Genomic DNA, 19,985 nt, shown 5'->3' on the forward strand with positions numbered 1-19,985 from the left:
TCTAATGTGCTCCAATTCTCTCCTTTCATAGCCCTTGTCCACAAATCTCCCATCAGATCGCAATTACACCTAATTCTGATGAATTGGCCCCATGGTGTTATTGTCGATTATTCTTATGATGTAAAACTCAATAAAGCTTCCTTAAAAAAAAAAAAAAGTGTCAAAAGCATACCTCCCAACATTTTGAGATGGGAATGAGGGATACCTACTAACAAATGTATGTCGTTATAGGACACGCCCCTTGCCACACCCCCTTAAAGGAGAATTAATCAAAAAAAGGTTAGTTAAATCCACAAGTGCTTTTTTTTTTTTTTTTTTTAATACTACTATTCTATTATATTGGGCTTTTAAAATTTACAAATGCAGCAATTTAGAATTTGGATGAAAGGTTTAGCACTGGAAAACACTTTTTGTAAGATAAAAAGTGCATTTTATATACAACTATATAGATCAGACCAAAATGAGGGACAAATGAGGAGGAAAGAGGGACAGAGGGACATCCAAATCAGGGACACTTCCTCGAAATAAGGGACAGTTGGGAGCTTTGACAGTTGTCAAAAGTGAAAAGGGTCCGATTTGTCTGCCGCAATGTCGCAGTGCCGATATAAGTCGCTGATTAGCACCATTACTAGTAAGAAAAAAAAAAGAAAGAAAAACTCCATAAAAATATCTAATAGTTTGTAGACGCTATAACTTTTGTGCAAACCAATCAATATACGCTTATTGGGATTCTTTTTACCAAAAAATATGTAGCAGAATACATATTTTCTTAAATTGATGAAGAAATGTATTTACTATGTAAACAAGGCAGATTCTTTGTTGCTGGCTTGGCTGGCTATGTGTGACTTCCCTAGGTAATTATTTGTGTAATGGAAGCAGAAAATAAGAAGTCAATATGAAAGTGAAAGTTGAAAAACAGAATATCCAAGAAGACACAATGATAACACACGTTCTGCTCCTTCTCTGCCTTCTACAATCAGGTAATCTCCCCATAATATGGTGACTATCACCCTATGTATTAGGACATTGGGGGGGGGTGATGGGGGTACAGTGAGGTCTGGGAATGGTTTCCTATACAGGATAAGGAGAGGAGGGGTTGGGATCTCTGTAGTACATCTCTGGCTGCATAGATTCCACATAGAACACAATGTAGTAAATAATGTATAGAAAGAGAAACAAAGTATTATTTCTGTACAGAGAGAACAATAAGGTGACAGCGGGCTCTGTATATATTACAGGACAATAGATCTGGTAATGTGATGAGACCACAAGGCTGACAATCCGTCTCCTGGTTTAGTATTTCTGCAGGTAGGGACAATGACATCATCATCATGACAACAGGAGGAGGATGGGGAGAGATCAGATCGCTTCTCGAATCAGCAAATCTTCCCGCATCTTACTGGATTTACACCGCGACGTTGTTATCTGATCGATGTGTGATTCTATCAAAACAGGTGCATCAGCAAACAATCGAATAACCAAAACTTCCTCTCCGATCCGATCATATTTGATCAAACTGAGCCGATCGGCCAGGATGGAATATTCTTCTTTTTTTTTTCAATTTCTTTATTTTTATTTTAACAAAGGAAAATGAACAGCCTCTTCCATAATTGACATACATCACCTGTATATAAGCAACCAACAACATATCATCAAATTCAATATCGTTTACCATGAAGTTAAATCTGGGGGAATATCAAAGAAGAAATATCTCCATCTAAATTCCACTTTCCAAATTGCTAGCCAAACCTGGTCAAGGGGGGACGCAACCCCTGATTCAGGACCCGGCACAGCAACTACTCCCTCTAATGTTCCAGACATAACAGCTAATATCAGACTATTCTCCTCCTTTCCTTAAAAAAAAAAAAAAAAAGAACAAAAGAGTGCCCCCTAATTCCACCCCCCTAATTTCACCTCTGTCTTTTATTTTTTGCGCTATAAAGAAAAAAAACGACAATTTTGAAAAAAATAAAAACAAATATTTTTTTCTTTCTGCTATAAAACACATCCAATAAAAAAAATGTAAAAAAAAAATCCAATTTCTTCATCAATTTAGGCCAATATGTATTCTGCTACATATTTATGGTAAAATAAATCCCAATAAGCGTATATTGATTGGTTTGCGCAAAATGTATAGCGTCTACAAACTGTGGGGTATTTTTATGTAATTTTTATATTTTTAACTACCAATGACAACGATCAGCAACATAAAGCAGGACAGTGACATTGCAGCGGCCAAATTGGACACTAACTGACACTTTTTAAAGACCAGTGATACTAGTACAATGATCAGTGCTAAAAATATGCACTGTCACTGTACTAATAACACTAGCTGAGAAGGGGTTAACATCAAGGGCGATCAAAGGGTTAAATGTGTGCCTAACTGGTGTTTTACTACTGTGTGGAAGGTGCTATTGCTTAAGGAAGGCATAGATCCGTGTCCCTGCTTTGCTGCCCGCTGATCAGCTCTGGCTGTGTAGAATCACAGCGGGAGCGAGCCACCGACTTCACGCACTCGCGCCCCAGACCCAAAATTGCAGGATCACGTATATTTGACACTATATTGTCAAAAGTATTGGGACACCTGCCTTTACACGCACATTCTTCCAATAGTGCATTTGTGAGGTCAGGCACTGATGTGGATGAGAAGGCCTGGTTCGCAGTCTGCGCTCTAATTCATCCCAAAGGTGTTCTATCGGGTTGAGGTCAGGACTCTGTGCAGGCAAGTCAAGTTCCTCCACCCCCAAACTGTGTGCACTGTGTGCACAAAGCAAGGTCCATAAAAACATGGATGAGCGAGTTTCGGGTGGAGGAGCTTGACTGGCCTGCACAGAGTCCTGACCTCAACCTGATAGAACACCTTTGGGATGAATTAGAGCAGAGACTGCGAGCCAGGCCTTCTCATCCACATCAGTGCCTGACCTTCTTCTGGAAAAATATTCAAACATTCCCATAGACACACTCCTAAACCTTGTGGACGGCCTTCCCAGAAGAGTTGAAGCTCATATAACTGCAAATAGTGGACCAACTCAATATTGAACCCTACGGACTAAGACTGGGATGACATTAAAGTTCATATGCGTGTAAAGGCAGGCGTCACAATACTTTTGACAATATAGTGTATATACATGATACTGTGCAGCACGGCCGCCCAGTAGTACTAAAAGCAAAGCTTTTTTAGTGGAGAGAGATTAGAAGGAAGGTGAGGTTTTTATTGCTACAAAAACATACAAAAAACAAAGGTCAGATTTTATTGCTGTTCCTGATTAGGGCTCTTTCACGTGACCGGTATGCCCGATGGACTCCGCTGATTACTGCTGAGCAGGCGGATGACGGGTCCATCTCCACTCACTGTGCTGAGACGGACGTGTCAGAGCTCCGCTCTCCTCTATGGAGAGATCAGATGAAGACAGACCGTCTGTCCGTTTTCATTCGATCCCATCTGATCCGATCCTCCAGGTGGATGGAAAATAGGGTTTCCATCTGTCTGGATTTCATGGACAGGATCGGATCGGATAGCAGCGGGTGTCAGTGGACCTGATCGGAAACCCGTGTGAAAGGAGCCTCAGGGGGATCCACCCTCTCTATCTCTCTATCTGTCCTATATACTGCTATCACTGAAAATGAAAGTGAAAGAAATGTTTGGGTTTTTCCCAGAATAGTAATAGAGAAAAAATGTTGCACAGGGGATATTAGTTCTGGTGACAACGAGGGGTCCCCTCAATTTGGAGGGATTTCCTCTCACTTCCTGTTTTGTCTATAGGACAGCAAGTGAAGGGAAATGTCCTCAATGGGACACAGATGGGAAAAAAGACAGGGGTTATAACCCTCCTTTTTCTGTATCCAAAATAAAAACTAATTTTTCTACTTTAAAGAGTAACTCCACTTTTGTTGAGAAAAAAAAAACCTTCCCCTCTGGGTGATCTATGTACATTTCAGGGATTTTAACAAACTTTGTAGCAGATTCCTACCTTTTGTTATTCTGAAGTAATAGCTGTTTGTTTTTCTGTGTCCATGTGAATCTGTATGGGAGTGACTTTATAATTATCAGTCAGCTGCTTCATTTGCAGGGCTCCAATGAGGAAAGTTGCAGGATCTGCGTCCCTTTAGACAGTGGTGGAACAGCCGCACTTGCGACTGGGCCCTGGCATTCCGCCACTGTCGATGGGCCCCCAGCGGGGGTTGCTTGTCGCATGGCTCTGAGCTGAGAGCATCTCTCTCATACAGCTCAGAGCCGGCATTGATATTTCTCCCTCCCCCTCCTTCCTCCCTCGCATGGGATGGGAGAGGAGACAGCCAATCTGCTCCTTTCCTCTCCTCTCCTGTATGCTCTGCCGGAAGTCTGAGCTTGTTAGCTTTACATTGACTTCCCGCTGTGCACACACAGGAGGAGAGAGTTGGGGGGAGAAGGCACAGATCGGCTGTCTCCTCTTCCATCCCGTCCAAGAGAGGAAGGAGGGGGAGGGAGAACTCTCAATGCCGGCTTTGAGCTGTTCCATGAGATAGATGCTCTCAGCTCAGAGCCGTTCTGAGAAGGCAGACGGCATTCATGAGCACTGATAGGAGGCAATAATAGGTAGGATTGATAAGCACTGATAGGCTGCATTGATGAGCACTGATAGGCAAAGCTCCCAACTGTCCCTGATTTCGAGGGACTGTCCCTGATTTGGAGCAATGACCCTCTCTCCCTCATTCCTCCTCATTTGTCCCTCATTTTGGTCTGATCTATATAGATGTATATAAAATGCACTTTTTATCTTTAAAAAATGTTTTCCAGCGCTAAACCTTTCACCTGATTTCTAAATTGCTGTATTTGTAAATTCCAAAAGCCAATATAAAGGAATAGTGGTGGTAAAAAAAAGCACTTGTGGGTTTAACCAATCTTGTTTTTTTGTACAAGTCTCCTTTAAGGGGCGTGGCCAGGGGTGTGTCCTATGCCTGCATACTTTTGCTGATAGGTGTCCCTCATTCCCATCTCAAAAAGTTGTGAGGTATGCTTATAGGCGGCACTGATAGGTGGCACTGATGATCAGGGCACTAATTATCAGTTATCACACAGACACAGTGTGGGAGGAAAGGGCTGCGGCTAACCAGTAAGTCTGTTTACACGTGATTAGCTGATCACATGGTAAAGGACCGCTGTGATTGCGCTAGATGCCCGTCCCAGGGGACAAGTAGGAGGCAGATTTCTGGGAGGATGTTCATGGGGCTTGGGGGGCCCATCATGGTTTCTTGCACCTGGGCTCTGAGGGTTCTAGTTACGCCTCTGCTTTGAGATGTGATTTCCTATTGGGAGTATCTCACTAAAAATAACTGTAGCGGTACCCCCATGGGGGGCTGCTGAGTTTGTTCATTACCTTTTGCCGTTCACTCCGCTTCTGATTCTCCCATGCATTCACATGACACCAAACAGTCAAAGTTCCGAATTTGTATTTCTTTATTTGGAAATATTAGTCTGTGGGGCTATTCAGTGAGGTATATGAGATGCCCCATCAGACCCCATTTTCTGTTAAGGGTGTAGATGTATAGCTTTGTTAATAAAGTCTCTTTATCGATCCTTTCCTGGTTCCATTTCTCTCTATGTGACACAGCACTCCCAAGTTATACAGATAAGCCTTACTCTGAATAATTCCTTCTTTCAGACTGATAGACATCCTACGGGTGTTGAACTCAAAGTCACAGGCCATCGCTGCCTATTTCCATGACTTGTATGTCAATCTTCCCTCAGTCCCTGAAAGTGCTTAATACTGTGTTCCTTGGATGCACAGTATGAAGTCCTTCTTTAGCTCCTCTGGGTTTCCACTCCCTTTGCTCTCTCCCAATCAACAGTCCATGTTCTACTCACAGAAAGTCGATCACCCAGTTCAGCTTCCGCCGATTTGCTCCTACTTCCTCCTGCTCTGCTGCTTTGCTCCTACTTCCTCCTCCTCCGACCGGTACATCCCCACATGGGAACGTCCGGTAGTTCCTGAACGAATACATGTTGACTTCTTCTCCAGGGCCTTGGCTCTTGGCCCCCCTGGATTCTCCTGCGGCTCCAGGGCTCCGGGATCTCTGATCTCCCGGGCCTCTGGGCCTAACTTGTGGACTCTGAATCCCGAACTGAATCTGCCCCTCCCAGAGCATGTGACCCCCCCCCCTTTTATGAGAGACCTCCCCTTGACCATAGAAATTAACCATTGGTCAATTCTCTCACATGGGTTTCCTGCCACTCAGGTCTCAGCCCATCCTCTCTTTCCAGCAGAATCCACTGTTAAGCAGAGAAGGTCTCCCTGAGCCTAAGTGTAGGCGGCCACACCCCCTCTATCCTGATACTTCCAATCCTGAATTAATATCCAGGCCTAGTAAAGAACACAGGCCTGGCTAAATTTACCTTTCTCTATATCCTACCTACACTATCAAAAAACACAATAAAGCACCCACCTACAAGTAGAGGGCGCTACATAACATTTTTGTTGCAGGAGATGCCAAAAATCCGATTTGTATCTTGCAGACTTCTGGGAAAATCAGTCAGCCAATCACATAAGCATGAAATGACATACCTGAAGGCTTTCTGTATATCATCTGTGTACAGAGCGCCTCCAGGTGGCCATATTGCATTTTACAGAAAATGATAGCACTGTGGATTGAAAATGGAATATAATTTTTAATAACATTCAATTACAATATGGCTTGTGTCTCAATTGGATACACTATATTTTTTTTTATATACATGCTAATTTTTTTTTTTTTCAAGGAAACTGAAGTTACCCTTTAACTACTGATCAAAATCCTCTTCCCTGTGTGTGGCATATCGATTGAATAGGTTGTTGACTATAGAATGAATTGATCATGTATCGAAGCATATATGGCCACCATTGGGCTGACATGCGGGCGATGTTTTGAGGGGATCAAAGTAGAATTACAGTATAACTGAAGGCAAAACACTTTTTTGCTGTTTTTATTGCTGTCTGTTCCCCCGTTAGTTAAATTTATCCTCTCTATTTGTTGTTTATTGCTATCACCAAGAATGAGTGAAAGAAGATCCAAATTTCGTGTTGTCATCGGAATGTGAATAGAGGGGAAATCCTCCAATGGAAACAATAGTTTTGGAGATAATCAAGGGATTTCCTCATATCACCGCCTCATCCTACTTTCAAATGCCTCTGAAAATTGCACTAACTGTGAATTGTTTTTCAGAAGCATGGCAGTCCATGCTGCATGTGTAATCCAGCTTTTAATGTTTTTGCTGCTAAAACTTCTTTAGATGTTGTAAAAGGTCTCATACCTCCCAACATTTTGAGATGGGAATGAGGGACACCTACTAACAAATGTATGTAGGCATAGGACACGCCCCCTGCCACACCCCCTTAAAGGAGAATTAACCAAAACAAAGGTTAATTAAATCCACAAGAGCTTTATTTTACCACTACTATTGCTTTATATTGGCTTTTAAAATGTACAAATGCAGCAATTTAGAATTTGGATGAAAGGTTTAGCTCTGGGAAAAACACTTTTTGAGAGATAAAAAGTGCATTTTATATACAACTATATAGATCAGACCAAAATGAGGGACCGATAGAGAGTCCCTCTTTGCTCCAAATCAGGGACAGTTGGGGGCTATGGTTATATGAATGTTCAGGATGGTGGTAAATGCTGGTGTGCTTGATTAGACACATTTTAGTTTTGCAGTCACTCATTTTAAGCTACAGTGGAACTAGAGCTGCACAATTCTGGCTAAAATGAGAATCACGATTTTTTTGCTTAGAGGATAGATCGCGATTCTCTCACGATTCTCGCGGCGTAACATCATCTTTCACATTACCGTGCAGTACCACTTTTGGCCTGAGATTTCGGCGACGTTCGGAATTGCAGGGAAAGGCCCGAGGACAGTTTGGGTGACCTCGGCAAACCTCGGAAAGGCTTGTGAACGGACTCTTTCTGAGGTTTGCCGAGGTCAGCCGAAGTGTGCTCAGGCCTTTTGGGCCATTTCCGAGGCTCTCCAGCGCCCCCCGCCTCTGGCCGCATGTGGTATTGCATCCCATTGAAGTCAATGCAGAACAAATTATTTTCGTTTCCATTGACTTCAATGGGAAAACTCGCTTTGATATGCGAGTATTTTGGATTACGAGCATTCTCCTGGAACGGATTATGCTCGTAATCCGAAGTTCCACTGTACAGCTGTTTTTGTCCTACTATCACTGTTTATTAGTATTTCTTTCTTTAGCATATTTTGTAGTAGGCGTTTTCTTCATGTGCGGCTTGCATTGACATCGGTGTGAACGGGGGCTAGAAGTGGAAAAATACACTTTAAAAATGCATCCTGTACTAAATGTGAAATAAAGATTTTACACAAATGATAAAAATCTATGTAGACATGACAAAAAAACACATTTTGATAAAAGTGACCCATTATACTTTCTGTTTAAGGCTTTCAGTGCAACTTTGTAGTCCGACTTTGATACGACTTTGATGTGACTTGTTATACTCTGTGGCATTGAAGTCATAACAAAATCGGACCAAAGTAGTGCAGGAACCTTTTCTGAAGTCGGACTGACCTATGTAGTATCAGTTAAAGGGGTTCTAAAATCACAAGGTTTTTTTTATGTTAATAAATTCTATGCATTAAGATAAAAAACCTTCTGTGTGTAGCTCCTCTCTCAGTCCCACTAATACTTTGTGGATTAAAGCAGGGACAGAGGGGCGCCAGACTAAGTGCACCATTAAAATCAATGATTTATTACACAAAAGACAATTGGCAACTCACGAGATGGTTGATATAACAAGCATTTACGGTAAAAGTGGCCGATCCAAAGCTTCTCCGGATCGTCCTGGTGCCGTGGCTGCCTTGCGTACAGGCTGTGTTGTCCATGTAGCCTGGATTGGAGCAGGAAGCGGCCAAATGCTGTCGTAACCAGCGTGGAAAGCAAGATGGCGCCGGGACGGGATGTCACATGGAGGGAGTGTGGGACATGCTGACATGGAGTGGGCGGTAACGCGTTTCGAAGCAACAAGCTTCTTCTTCAGCACTAGATGGCAGGGTCACTTTCACTTTCAATGATAACGGTAAACAGGACAGATAGAGAGGATGAGTCTCCATGAGGGGCACAGACTGCAATAAAACTGACAAGTGTTCTAATTACTCTACACTCTATCCAAAACTAAGTTTCTCCTTTAGTTACACTTAAACCTCTTGTCAACTGCCGAATGGCTCCCCTGCGTGAATCGCCGTAGCTGTACGGCAGGCGCTTTAAGGGGTATAGGGGGCACGCGTGCGCCCGCCACGTTACTGAGGAGCCGATGCGCGTGTCCGCCACAATGACGCAGTCCCAATAAAAATTGCAGATCGCCACCATTACTAGTAAAAAAAAAAAATTAATAAAAATGCCATAAATCTATCCCCTATTTTGTAGATGCTATAACTTTTGCGCAAACCAATGAATATACACTTATTGCAATTTTTTTTACCAAAAATATGTAGAAGAATAAATATTTCGGCCTAAACTGTGGAAGAATTTTTTTTTTTTTAATTTGGGATATTTATTATAGCAAAAAGTAAAAAATATTGTGTTTTTCAATATTGTCGCTCTTATTTTGTTTATGGCGCAAAAAAATAAAAACCGCAGAGGTGATCAAATACCACCAAAAGAAAGCTCTATTTGTGGGAAAAAAAAGGACGTCAATTTTGTTTGGGTGCAATGTCGCACGACCGCGCAATTGTCAGTTAAAGCGATGCAGTGCAGAATTGCAAAAAATGGCCTGGTCAGGAAGGGGGTACATTTTTCCAGGGATGAAGTGGTTAAGAAAATTGCTGTTTTTGCTACATATGCAGGGCTTTTTTTCAGCGGGAATGCAGTTCCGGCACCTCCAGCACAGATTGTATGTAATGGCGAGGGGTACTATAGTATGCTGGAGAGACTACTGATGGTGGTTGCTGGGGGATCTATTGTTGTGAGGAGTCTAGTGTTGCTGGGGAGGTTTATTGTTGCTGGTGGATGACCTATTGTTGTGGGAGGGGAGTTACTTGTTGCTGAAAGGGATCTACTGTTGAGGGAGGGGTCTATTGTTGCTGGCAGTTGGGAAATCTATTATTAAACAGGAAAACAACTTAAGTGTAGCGCTCAAACAACAAAAAAAAAAAAAAAAAGGGGGGGGAATAGAATATATATAGTTGAAGAGCTAGCAATTCAGAGTTCGAATGCTGACAACAATGTCTTTGAAGAAAATTGAAAGATAAAATATAAAGTCCTCTGGAACAAATATTTGACCGTGGTACAAATCCTCTATGGAGAGAGCCCACACACCACCAATGACAATGGGGAAGCTTACCGGACTTGATGGACCCGACAAGGCATACGCCAGGTGGGGTCAAACAGGCTTGGGTGGTGCTGGGCTGGAACGGATGCTGGAGAGCAGGGATGATGGAGTAGCTTCCATGTGACTATGTTCCTTGAAGGTAGTCCGGACAGAGGTCGTGATGCTCAAATCCGTGTTGGAATGTATGGAGGGGAGAAAGAATGGGCCAAATAGTGTAAATCCGTATTGATTTAAAATTTATTATAGTGATAATAAACACTTACATGGAAAATAGCTAAAAGCAACAAAATGGCGAAAGTGGGGTCCTACCCGACGCGTTTCGTCTGCATAGACGTCATCTGGGGGGATCCCCCCACTGTAGCCAGCAAAGTATATATAAGAAAACCATAAAAAATTATGCAAAACAGCTCCAAGGACGCTCAAAACGTCACTTCCGGTATCGGGGGAAGATGGCCGAACGGCGTGCGTTCCACGCGGCCGCCATGCGTTCCATGCCTCATAATGAAAGGCGCCGGAAGTGAAGCAAACTCACATGTGTTCCATGCCTCATAATGAAAGGCGCCGGAAGTGAGGCAAACTAAAAACAAATAAAGTGAGGTGAGAAGGCCTCTAAATAATGTATAAGTGAGGACATATTCCCTGGTCCCAAGTGAATGAATCCACGTGAAGTGATACAACAAATATGTTGTGCGCACGCAGCGTAAAGAGCCTGCGGTGTACTGCGCATGTGTCAAGACGACGGACTGATTACGCATGTGTCCAGACGACGGAATGACGTCGAAAGGTCCGTGCGGCGTACGGGGGGGTGTAAAGGTGCGAGTGTGTTACAGGCCTCGAAAGGGGGCGGGTACGGTGCCGAGGACTGGGTATCCAGGGTAACAAGCCGAGGCCCCGGGAACGCCTACTAAAGTAACAAACCACATAGAGAAACAGGCCGTAGTTACAGGCCATAACGCCATAAGTGCATGGGGGAAAAAAAACGTGATATGTGAATGTCAGTGTGCGGGAACAATGACATCTAAAAAACTTAATTGGTGCATGCCAGTGTTACTAAAAAATAAGAAAGTTGGCAGGTCAAAAGATGACATGAATAAATATCATAGAAGAACCTGGACTCTCATGGAGAAAACTAAATTAGTAAAGGGGATAGGAGTGTTGTGAACATCAATAAAAATGCACACTCCTGGAGCTGGTTTACATGTAAAATTAACATATATATAAAAGGCATCTTCTATATGTATAACGAATGTAGAACAGAATGTTGTTCTTATAAGAAAATTAACCATTCATATATACAAGGTATTGTGATAGGTATCAGATGCATATGGACAAAAAATGAAAAATATATAAAATATAGAAAATGCAGTGTACATAAGGATATATATGCACATTAAATAAATAGAGCTTAATATAAAATGCAGGGATTAAATTACAATAAGGAAAGAGAACTTCTGCGGAAGGGGCAAATGTAGTGTCAACCTCAGGCTTTGTTGATAAAGGCGTTGACGTCAACATCAACGTTCATACCGAGTGGGTGGAGTGTGCGGAGCTCATGGATCCAGTAAGTCTCCAAACGAGACACACCCCTGGTCATGGCCCCGCCCCTCCAAGGAGGGACATATCTGTCAATGACCACAAATTGTGTGCCTTCAATCCTACGATTATGTTGTAACTTATAGTGACGGGGGGACAGTATGTTTAGTGTCACCCCCTTTGATGAGTGCAATGTGTTCCGCCACTCGTATTGAAAAGGAACGAATGGTGCGGCCCACATATTGTTTACCGCAGTGACAAGTAATCAGGTACACAATATAACTGGTAGTACAAGTGCAAAATCGTTTGATTGAATATGTCCTGCGAGTAACTGATGACCTGAATGATACTGTCTTTCTACCTACGCCTGAGTTATGCTGGCAAACAGTACATCTCCTACAAGAATAAAATCCATCCATCTCATAAAAGAGGGGCTGACGTACAGGAGGGTTGATAATGTTTGGCGCAATCTTGCTCTGCAGGGTTGGGGCTCCCTTAAAGATAACTTTGGCCTTATCAGGTAGCACATTGCCCAAAATACGGTCATTCTTGAGGATGTCCCAATGTTTAGTGAGGATAGCTTTGATGCATCTGTGTTGGTTAGAAAAGGAGGTCAATAGGGACCACCTAAAAGTATCATCTGGTTCTCTCATGGGCCTATCTGCCAGAAGGGATTCCCTATTAGTTGCAAGGGCATGTTGGAATTCTCGCTCTACAAGACAAGGATCGTAGTCCTTATCTATAAACTTGGCCTTAAGGAATGCCGATTGTAATATAAAGGAGTCGGTGGTTGAGCAGTTTCTTCTTAATCTAAGAAACTGACTCCGCGGTACCGAGTCAAGCCAAGACCGGTGGAGACAGCTATCAGGTGGTATAAAGCTATTCCGGTCTGTGGCCTTAAAGTGTGTCTTAAACTGAAAAACGCCATCATGCAACTCTATCTCAAGGTCCAAAAAATTGATTCTATGGTTGCTAGCTGTATGTGATAGGGAGATGCCCCGATCGTTGTCATTCAAACGTGCAAAGAATGAATCCAACGTCTCAACACTACCCTTCCAAAGGAGGATGATGTCGTCAATATACCGGGCCCAGACAATCAGGGATGGGTCCCTGTTGGTATAGACGACATCCTCCTCCCACTTCGCCATGAATAGATTGGCGAGGCTAGGGGCGAACTTAGCGCCTATAGCCACGCCACGTAGCTGAAGATAAAATTGCTGGTCAAACCAAAAGTTACTACGTTTGGTGGCGAATTCGAGTAACTTGATAACAAAAGCGCACTGGAAAGGAGAGATGGTGGGTTCCTTCTCAAAAAAATATTGAACCGCTTCCAATCCCTTGTCCTGAGGTATACAAGTATACAGGGAGGCGACATCAGCGGTGGCAATTATATAGTCACCCTGTAAATTCAGACTCTCAAGTAGACGTATGGTAGCCCCTGTATCCTTCAAATAAGAAGGCATGCGTCTAACGATAGGTTGCAAGTAAAAATCAATATAACGGACTATACGTGAGGTGACAGAGCCTATCCCACTCACGATAGGCCGACCGGGAGGCTGTACCGGGTTCTTGTGCACCTTGGGTAGATAATAAATAGTAGGAACCCTTGGTGCTGAGGGTACTAAAAAATCTCTTTCCTTCTTGTTTAAAATACCATGATCATAACCCCTCTTTATGAGGACAGAAAGCTCCCTTTTAAAAGAGGGTGTGGGATTGTTTGGCAATGTCTTGTATGTATCAGGTTCTTGAAGGATCCTATACATTTCAGACATATAATCCTTTTTGTCCAGAACCACAATCCCACCCCCCTTGTCAGCCGGACGGATGACAAGGTCCTTCTGTAGACACAAAGATTTGAAACCTTGATTAGAAAAAGGGTGATGATGTATGCGTTTTTCAGGGAGTTCAGCCAAATCCTTGAGAACCAAATCCCTAAATATAGTGATGGCTGGCACCATGGGAACAGGTGGGGTGAATAGTGAGGGACTGGACAGACCAGAGTGGACTGTCCCCGAAGTGGCGCTAATCTCGTTTCTAATCGGGTTAGAGACGAGATAGCGTTGAATATGTAATTTATGTGTGAATTTGTGGATATCCATAAATGTACCAAACCGATCGAGCTTCTTAGGGGGGGCAAATTTGAGTCCCTTGTCAAGCACAGAAAGCTCTTCATCAGTGAGTGGTTTAGTACTCAAATTAAAAACACCTTGACCTCTCATGTTCTCCTTCTTTTTCCTCCTTCGAATTTTCCACCCTCCCCTGGTACCTCTCTTGAGTCTGCGCCCCTTTTCCTGGGTCTTCGGTCCTCGTGAAAAACCTGCCCATTGCGTGTGTTGGTACTGGGGGGATAATAACCATGGGTGGGTTGACTATACATGGATCCTGAATCATGTCCATGTTGGTCCCTGTATTCATCATCCCATGTGTCCTGAAGAGGGAGGAACCTATTATTAGTGGTGGGGGGTGGTTCATAGTAGTAGGAATTGGCAGGATATGTATCTGCATAGGCACCATGTCGGGATATGGGGGCTTCACGTTGTCCCAAATGTGAATTAGAGGGCATGTTGTGACCTCGTTGTCCCCTTCCCCCCTGTTTACCTCTATTACGACCCCTACCCCTCTGGTAGGTAAAAGGGGCATGGGAATAGGTGGGTCCAGGGCGAGAGGGGGATTCATATCTGGAATATATCCTCCTCCTGGGGCCAGCTGGAGTTGCCGACAGTGGACCCTCTGTGTGGGTCGTTGTGGGGACAACGTTATTGGGGGGTCCCACAACAGATGGTGTAGTGTTGGTGACACCAGGATTGGAAATAAACAATTTTTGCCAACCAAAAACATTATTGGTCTTGTAGTCACCCACATCCCTAGAATACTTTTTTTGTTTTTTAGTCCTCTGCTCCTTGTCTTCCTTCTCCAGATGTTTTTGGAGATTGGAAGAGAGGGCAGTGTATTCAGGGGAGTTCTTATGGGTTAACAGTTTATCCTTGAGCTCTTTAATCTCATTATCTAGCAAGGAAAGTTTATTGCGTTTCTTGGTAATGAGGATCCCTAAGAGGTTGACTCCTGCCTCATTAAAATATTTAAACCAAGAGTCCACATCCAGTTCCCCTTGTGGTGGGTGTACATCCCACCTGAGGCTTCTGGGGACCATGCGTTCAGACACATACTGTTCGAGAAATGCCGCGTCCCACTGTAGATGGAGTTCAGAGGACATGATGTTTCTCAATCTAACAAACAGGAATACAACTTAAGTGTAGCGCTCAAACAACAAAAAAAAAAAAAGGGGGGGGGGAATAGAATATATATAGTTGAAGAGCTAGCAATTCAGAGTTCGAATGCTGACAACAATGTCTTTGAAGAAAATTGAAAGATAAAATATAAAGTCCTCTGGAACAAATATTTGACCGTGGTACAAATCCTCTATGGAGAGAGCCCACACACCACCAATGACAATGGGGAAGCTTACCGGACTTGATGGACCCGACAAGGCATACGCCAGGTGGGGTCAAACAGGCTTGGGTGGTGCTGGGCTGGAACGGATGCTGGAGAGCAGGGATGATGGAGTAGCTTCCACATGACTATGTACCTTGAAGGTAGTCCGGACAGAGGTCGTGATGCTCAAATCCGTGTTGGAATGTATGGAGGGGAGAAAGAATGGGCCAAATAGTGTAAATCCGTATTGATTTAAAATTTATTATAGTGATAATAAACACTTACATGGAAAATAGCTAAAAGCAGCGCTGTGTAACAAAATGGCGACAGTGGGGTCCTACCCGACGCGTTTCGTCTGCATAGACGTCATCTGGGGGGATCCCCCCACTGTAGCCAGCAAAGTATATATAAGAAAACCATAAAAAATTATGCAAGACAGCTCCAAGGATGCTCAAAACGTCACTTCCGGTATCGGGGGAAGATGGCCGAACGGCGTGCGTTCCACGCCGGCCGCCATGCGTTCCATGCCTCATAATGAAAGGCGCCGGAAGTGAAGCAAACTCACATGTGTTCCATGCCTCAAAATGAAAGGCGCCGGAAGTGAGGCAAACTAAAAACAAATAAAGTGAGGTGAGAAGGCCTCTAAATAATGTATAAGTGAGGACATATTCCCTGGTCCCAAGTGAATGAATCCACGTGAAGTGATACAACAAATATGTTGTGCGCACGCACCGAAAAGAGCCTGCGGTGTACTGCGCATGTGTCAAGACGACGGACTGATTACGCATGTGTCCAGACGACGGAATGACGTCGAAAGGTCCGTGCGGCGTACGGGGGGGTGTAAAGGTGCGAGTGTGTTACAGGCCTCGAAAGGGGGCGGGTACGATGCCGAGGACTGGGTATCCAGGGTAACAAGCCGAGGCCCCGGGAACGCCTACTAAAGTAACAAACCACATAGAGAAACAGGCCGTAGTTACAGGCCATAACGCCATAAGTGCATGGGGGAAAAAAAACGTGATATGTAAATGTCAGTGTGCGGGAACAATGACATCTAAAAAACTTAATTGGTGCATGCCAGTGTTACTAAAAAATAAGAAAGTTGGCAGGTCAAAAGATGACATGAATAAATATCATAGAAGAACCTGGACTCTCATGGAGAAAACTAATTAGTAAAGGGGATAGGAGTGTTGTGAACATCAATAAAAATGCACACTCCTGGAGCTGGTTTACATGTAAAATTAACATATATATAAAAGGCATCTTCTATATGTATAACGAATGTAGAACAGAATGTTGTTCTTATAAGAAAATTAACCATTCATATATACAAGGTATTGTGATAGGTATCAGATGCATATGGACAAAAAATGAAAAATATATAAAATATAGAAAATGCAGTGTACATAAGGATATATATGCACATTAAATAAATAGAGCTTAATATAACATGCAGGGATTAAATTACAATAAGGAAAGAGAACTTCTGCGGAAGGGGCAAATGTAGTGTCAACCTCAGGCTTTGTTGATAAAGGCGTTGACGTCAACATCAACGTTCATACCGAGTGGGTGGAGTGTGCGGAGCTCATGGATCCAGTAAGTCTCCAAACGAGACACACCCCTGGTCATGGCCCCGCCCCTCCAAGGAGGGACATATCTGTCAATGACCACAAATTGTGTGCCTTCAATCCTACGATTGAATATGTCCTGCGAGTAACTGATGACCTGAATGATACTGTCTTTCTACCTACGCCTGAGTTATGCTGGCAAACAGTACATCTCCTACAAGAATAAAATCCATCCTTTATATTTTATCTTTCAATTTTCTTCAAAGACATTGTTGTCAGCATTCGAACTCTGAATTGCTAGCTCTTCAACTATATATATTCTATTCCCCCCCTTTTTTTTTTTGTTGTTGTTTGAGCGCTACACTTAAGTTGTATTCCTGTTTGTTATTCACATTTGTTGGTTGTGTTAGCTGCTTTCCCCCCCCCCCTTTTGGGTAGCGCAGAATTATTGTACATACATTTTGGGTTTGGTTTTGTTAGCGGATTCTGCTGCAACCTATTTACATCCTTATAAATATGGATGTTTTTGACTGCAGGGCCTCCCGAACTGTAAATACGGAGGGTGTGTTTGTAGTCACCAATAGTGACACTGAATTAGGTGGTTTATTCTTGAGATTGAGAAACATCATGTCCTCTGAACTCCATCTACAGTGGGACGCGGCATTTCTCGAACAGTATGTGTCTGAACGCATGGTCCCCAGAAGCCTCAGGTGGGATGTACACCCACCACAAGGGGAACTGGATGTGGACTCTTGGTTTAAATATTTTAATGAGGCAGGAGTCAACCTCTTAGGGATCCTCATTACCAAGAAACGCAATAAACTTTCCTTGCTAGATAATGAGATTAAAGAGCTCAAGGATAAACTGTTAACCCATATGAACTCCCCTGAATACACTGCCCTCTCTTCCAATCTCCAAAAACATCTGGAGAAGGAAGACAAGGAGCAGAGGACTAAAAAACAAAAAAAGTATTCTAGGGATGTGGGTGACTACAAGACCAATAATGTTTTTGGTTGGCAAAAATTGTTTATTTCCAATCCTGGTGTCACCAACACTACACCATCTGTTGTGGGACCCCCCAATAACGTTGTCCCCACAACGACCCACACAGAGGGTCCACTGTCGGCAACTCCAGCTGGCCCCAGGAGGAGGATATATTCCAGATATGAATCCCCCTCTCGCCCTGGACCCACCTATTCCCATGCCCCTTTTACCTACCAGAGGGGTAGGGGTCGTAATAGAGGTAAACAGGGGGGAAGGGGACAACGAGGTCACAACATGCCCTCTAATTCACATTTGGGACAACGTGAAGCCCCCATATCCCGACATGGTGCCTATGCAGATACATATCCTGCCAATTCCTACTACTATGAACCACCCCCCACCACTAATAATAGGTTCCTCCCTCTTCAGGACACATGGGATGATGAATACAGGGACCAACATGGACATGATTCAGGATCCATGTATAGTCAACCCACCCATGGTTATTATCCCCCCAGTACCAACACACGCAATGGGCAGGTTTTTCACGAGGACCGAAGACCCAGGAAAAGGGGCGCAGACTCAAGAGAGGTACCAGGGGAGGGTGGAAAATTCGAAGGAGGAAAAAGAAGGAGAACATGAGAGGTCAAGGTGTTTTTAATTTGAGTACTAAACCACTCACTGATGAAGAGCTTTCTGTGCTTGACAAGGGACTCAAATTTGCCCCCCCTAAGAAGCTCGATCGGTTTGGTACATTTATGGATATCCACAAATTCACACGTAAATTACATATTCAACGCTATCTCGTCTCTAACCCGATTAGAAACGAGATTAGCGCCACTTCGGGGACAGTCCACTCTGGTCTGTCCAATCCCTCACTATTCACCCCACCTGTTCCCATGGCGCCAGCCATCACTATATTTAGGGATTTGGTTCTCAAGGATTTGGCTGAACTCCCTGAAAAACACATACATCATCACCCTTTTTCTAATCAAGGTTTCAAATCTTTGTGTCTACAGAAGGACCTTGTCATCCGTCCGGCTGACAAGGGGGGTGGGATTGTGGTTCTGGACAAAAAGGATTATATGTCTGAAATGTATAGGATCCTTCAAGAACCTGATACATACAAGACATTGCCAAACAATCCCACACCCTCTTTTAAAAGGGAGCTTTCTGTCATCATAAAGAGGGGTTATGATCAAGGTATTTTAAACAAGAAGGAAAGAGATTTTTTAGTACCCTCAGCACCAAGGGTTCCTACTATTTATTATCTACCCAAGGTGCACAAGAACCCGGTACAGCCTCCCGGTCGGCCTATCGTGAGTGGGATAGACTCTGTCACCTCACGCATAGGCCGTTATATTGATTTTTACTTGCAACCTATCGTTAGACGCATGCCTTCTTATTTGAAGGATACAGGGGCTACCATACGTCTACTTGAGAGTCTGAATTTACAGGGTGACTATATAATTGCCACCGCTGATGTCGCCTCCCTGTATACTTGTATACCTCAGGACAAGGGATTGGAAGCGGTTCAATATTTTTTGGAGAAGGAACCCACCATCGCTCCTTTCCAGTGCGCTTTTGTTATTGAGTTACTCGAATTCGCCACCAAACGTAGTTACTTTTGGTTTGACCAGCAATTTTATCTTCAGCTACGTGGCGTGGCTATGGGCGCTAAGTTCGCCCCTAGCCTCGCCAATCTATTCATGGCGAAGTGGGAGGAGGATGTCGTCTATACCAACAGGGACCCATCCCTGATTGTCTGGGCCCGGTATATTGACGACATCCTCCTCCTTTGGAAGGGTAGTGTTGAGACGTTGGATTCATTCTTTGCACGTTTGAATGACAACGATCGGGGCATCTCCCTATCCCATACAGCTAGCAACCATAGAATCAATTTTTTGGACCTTGAGATAGAGTTGCATGATGGTGTTTTTCAGTTTAAGACACACTTTAAGGCCACAGACCGGAATAGCTTTATACCACCTGATAGCTGTCACCACCGGTCTTGGCTTGACTCGGTACCGCGGAGTCAGTTTCTTAGATTAAGAAGAAACTGCTCAACCACCGACTCCTTTATATTACAATCGGCATTCCTTAAGGCCAAGTTTATAGATAAGGACTACGATTCTTGTCTTGTAGAGCGAGAATTCCAACATGCCCTTGCAACTA

The 19,985-nt window shown here is 43.6% G+C and overlaps 1 protein-coding gene across 2 annotated transcripts in view; it reads left to right on the top strand.

Annotated features, from left to right (window-relative positions):
- The first annotated feature begins 916 nt into the window (after positions 1 to 916).
- LOC141148597 (uncharacterized) overlaps positions 917 to 19,985 on the top strand; it is a 406,627-nt gene continuing 387,558 nt past the window's right edge. For both annotated transcript variants that reach the window (XM_073636195.1, XM_073636194.1), the window contains exon 1: positions 917 to 980. In XM_073636195.1, coding sequence (XP_073492296.1) covers positions 938 to 980 — 43 coding nt within the window. In that variant the 5' untranslated portion in view covers positions 917 to 937. The remainder of the gene's footprint in view (positions 981 to 19,985) is intronic.

Source organism: Aquarana catesbeiana, linkage group LG06, assembly GCF_042186555.1.
Source record: "Aquarana catesbeiana isolate 2022-GZ linkage group LG06, ASM4218655v1, whole genome shotgun sequence".
NCBI lineage: Eukaryota > Metazoa > Chordata > Amphibia > Anura > Ranidae > Aquarana > Aquarana catesbeiana.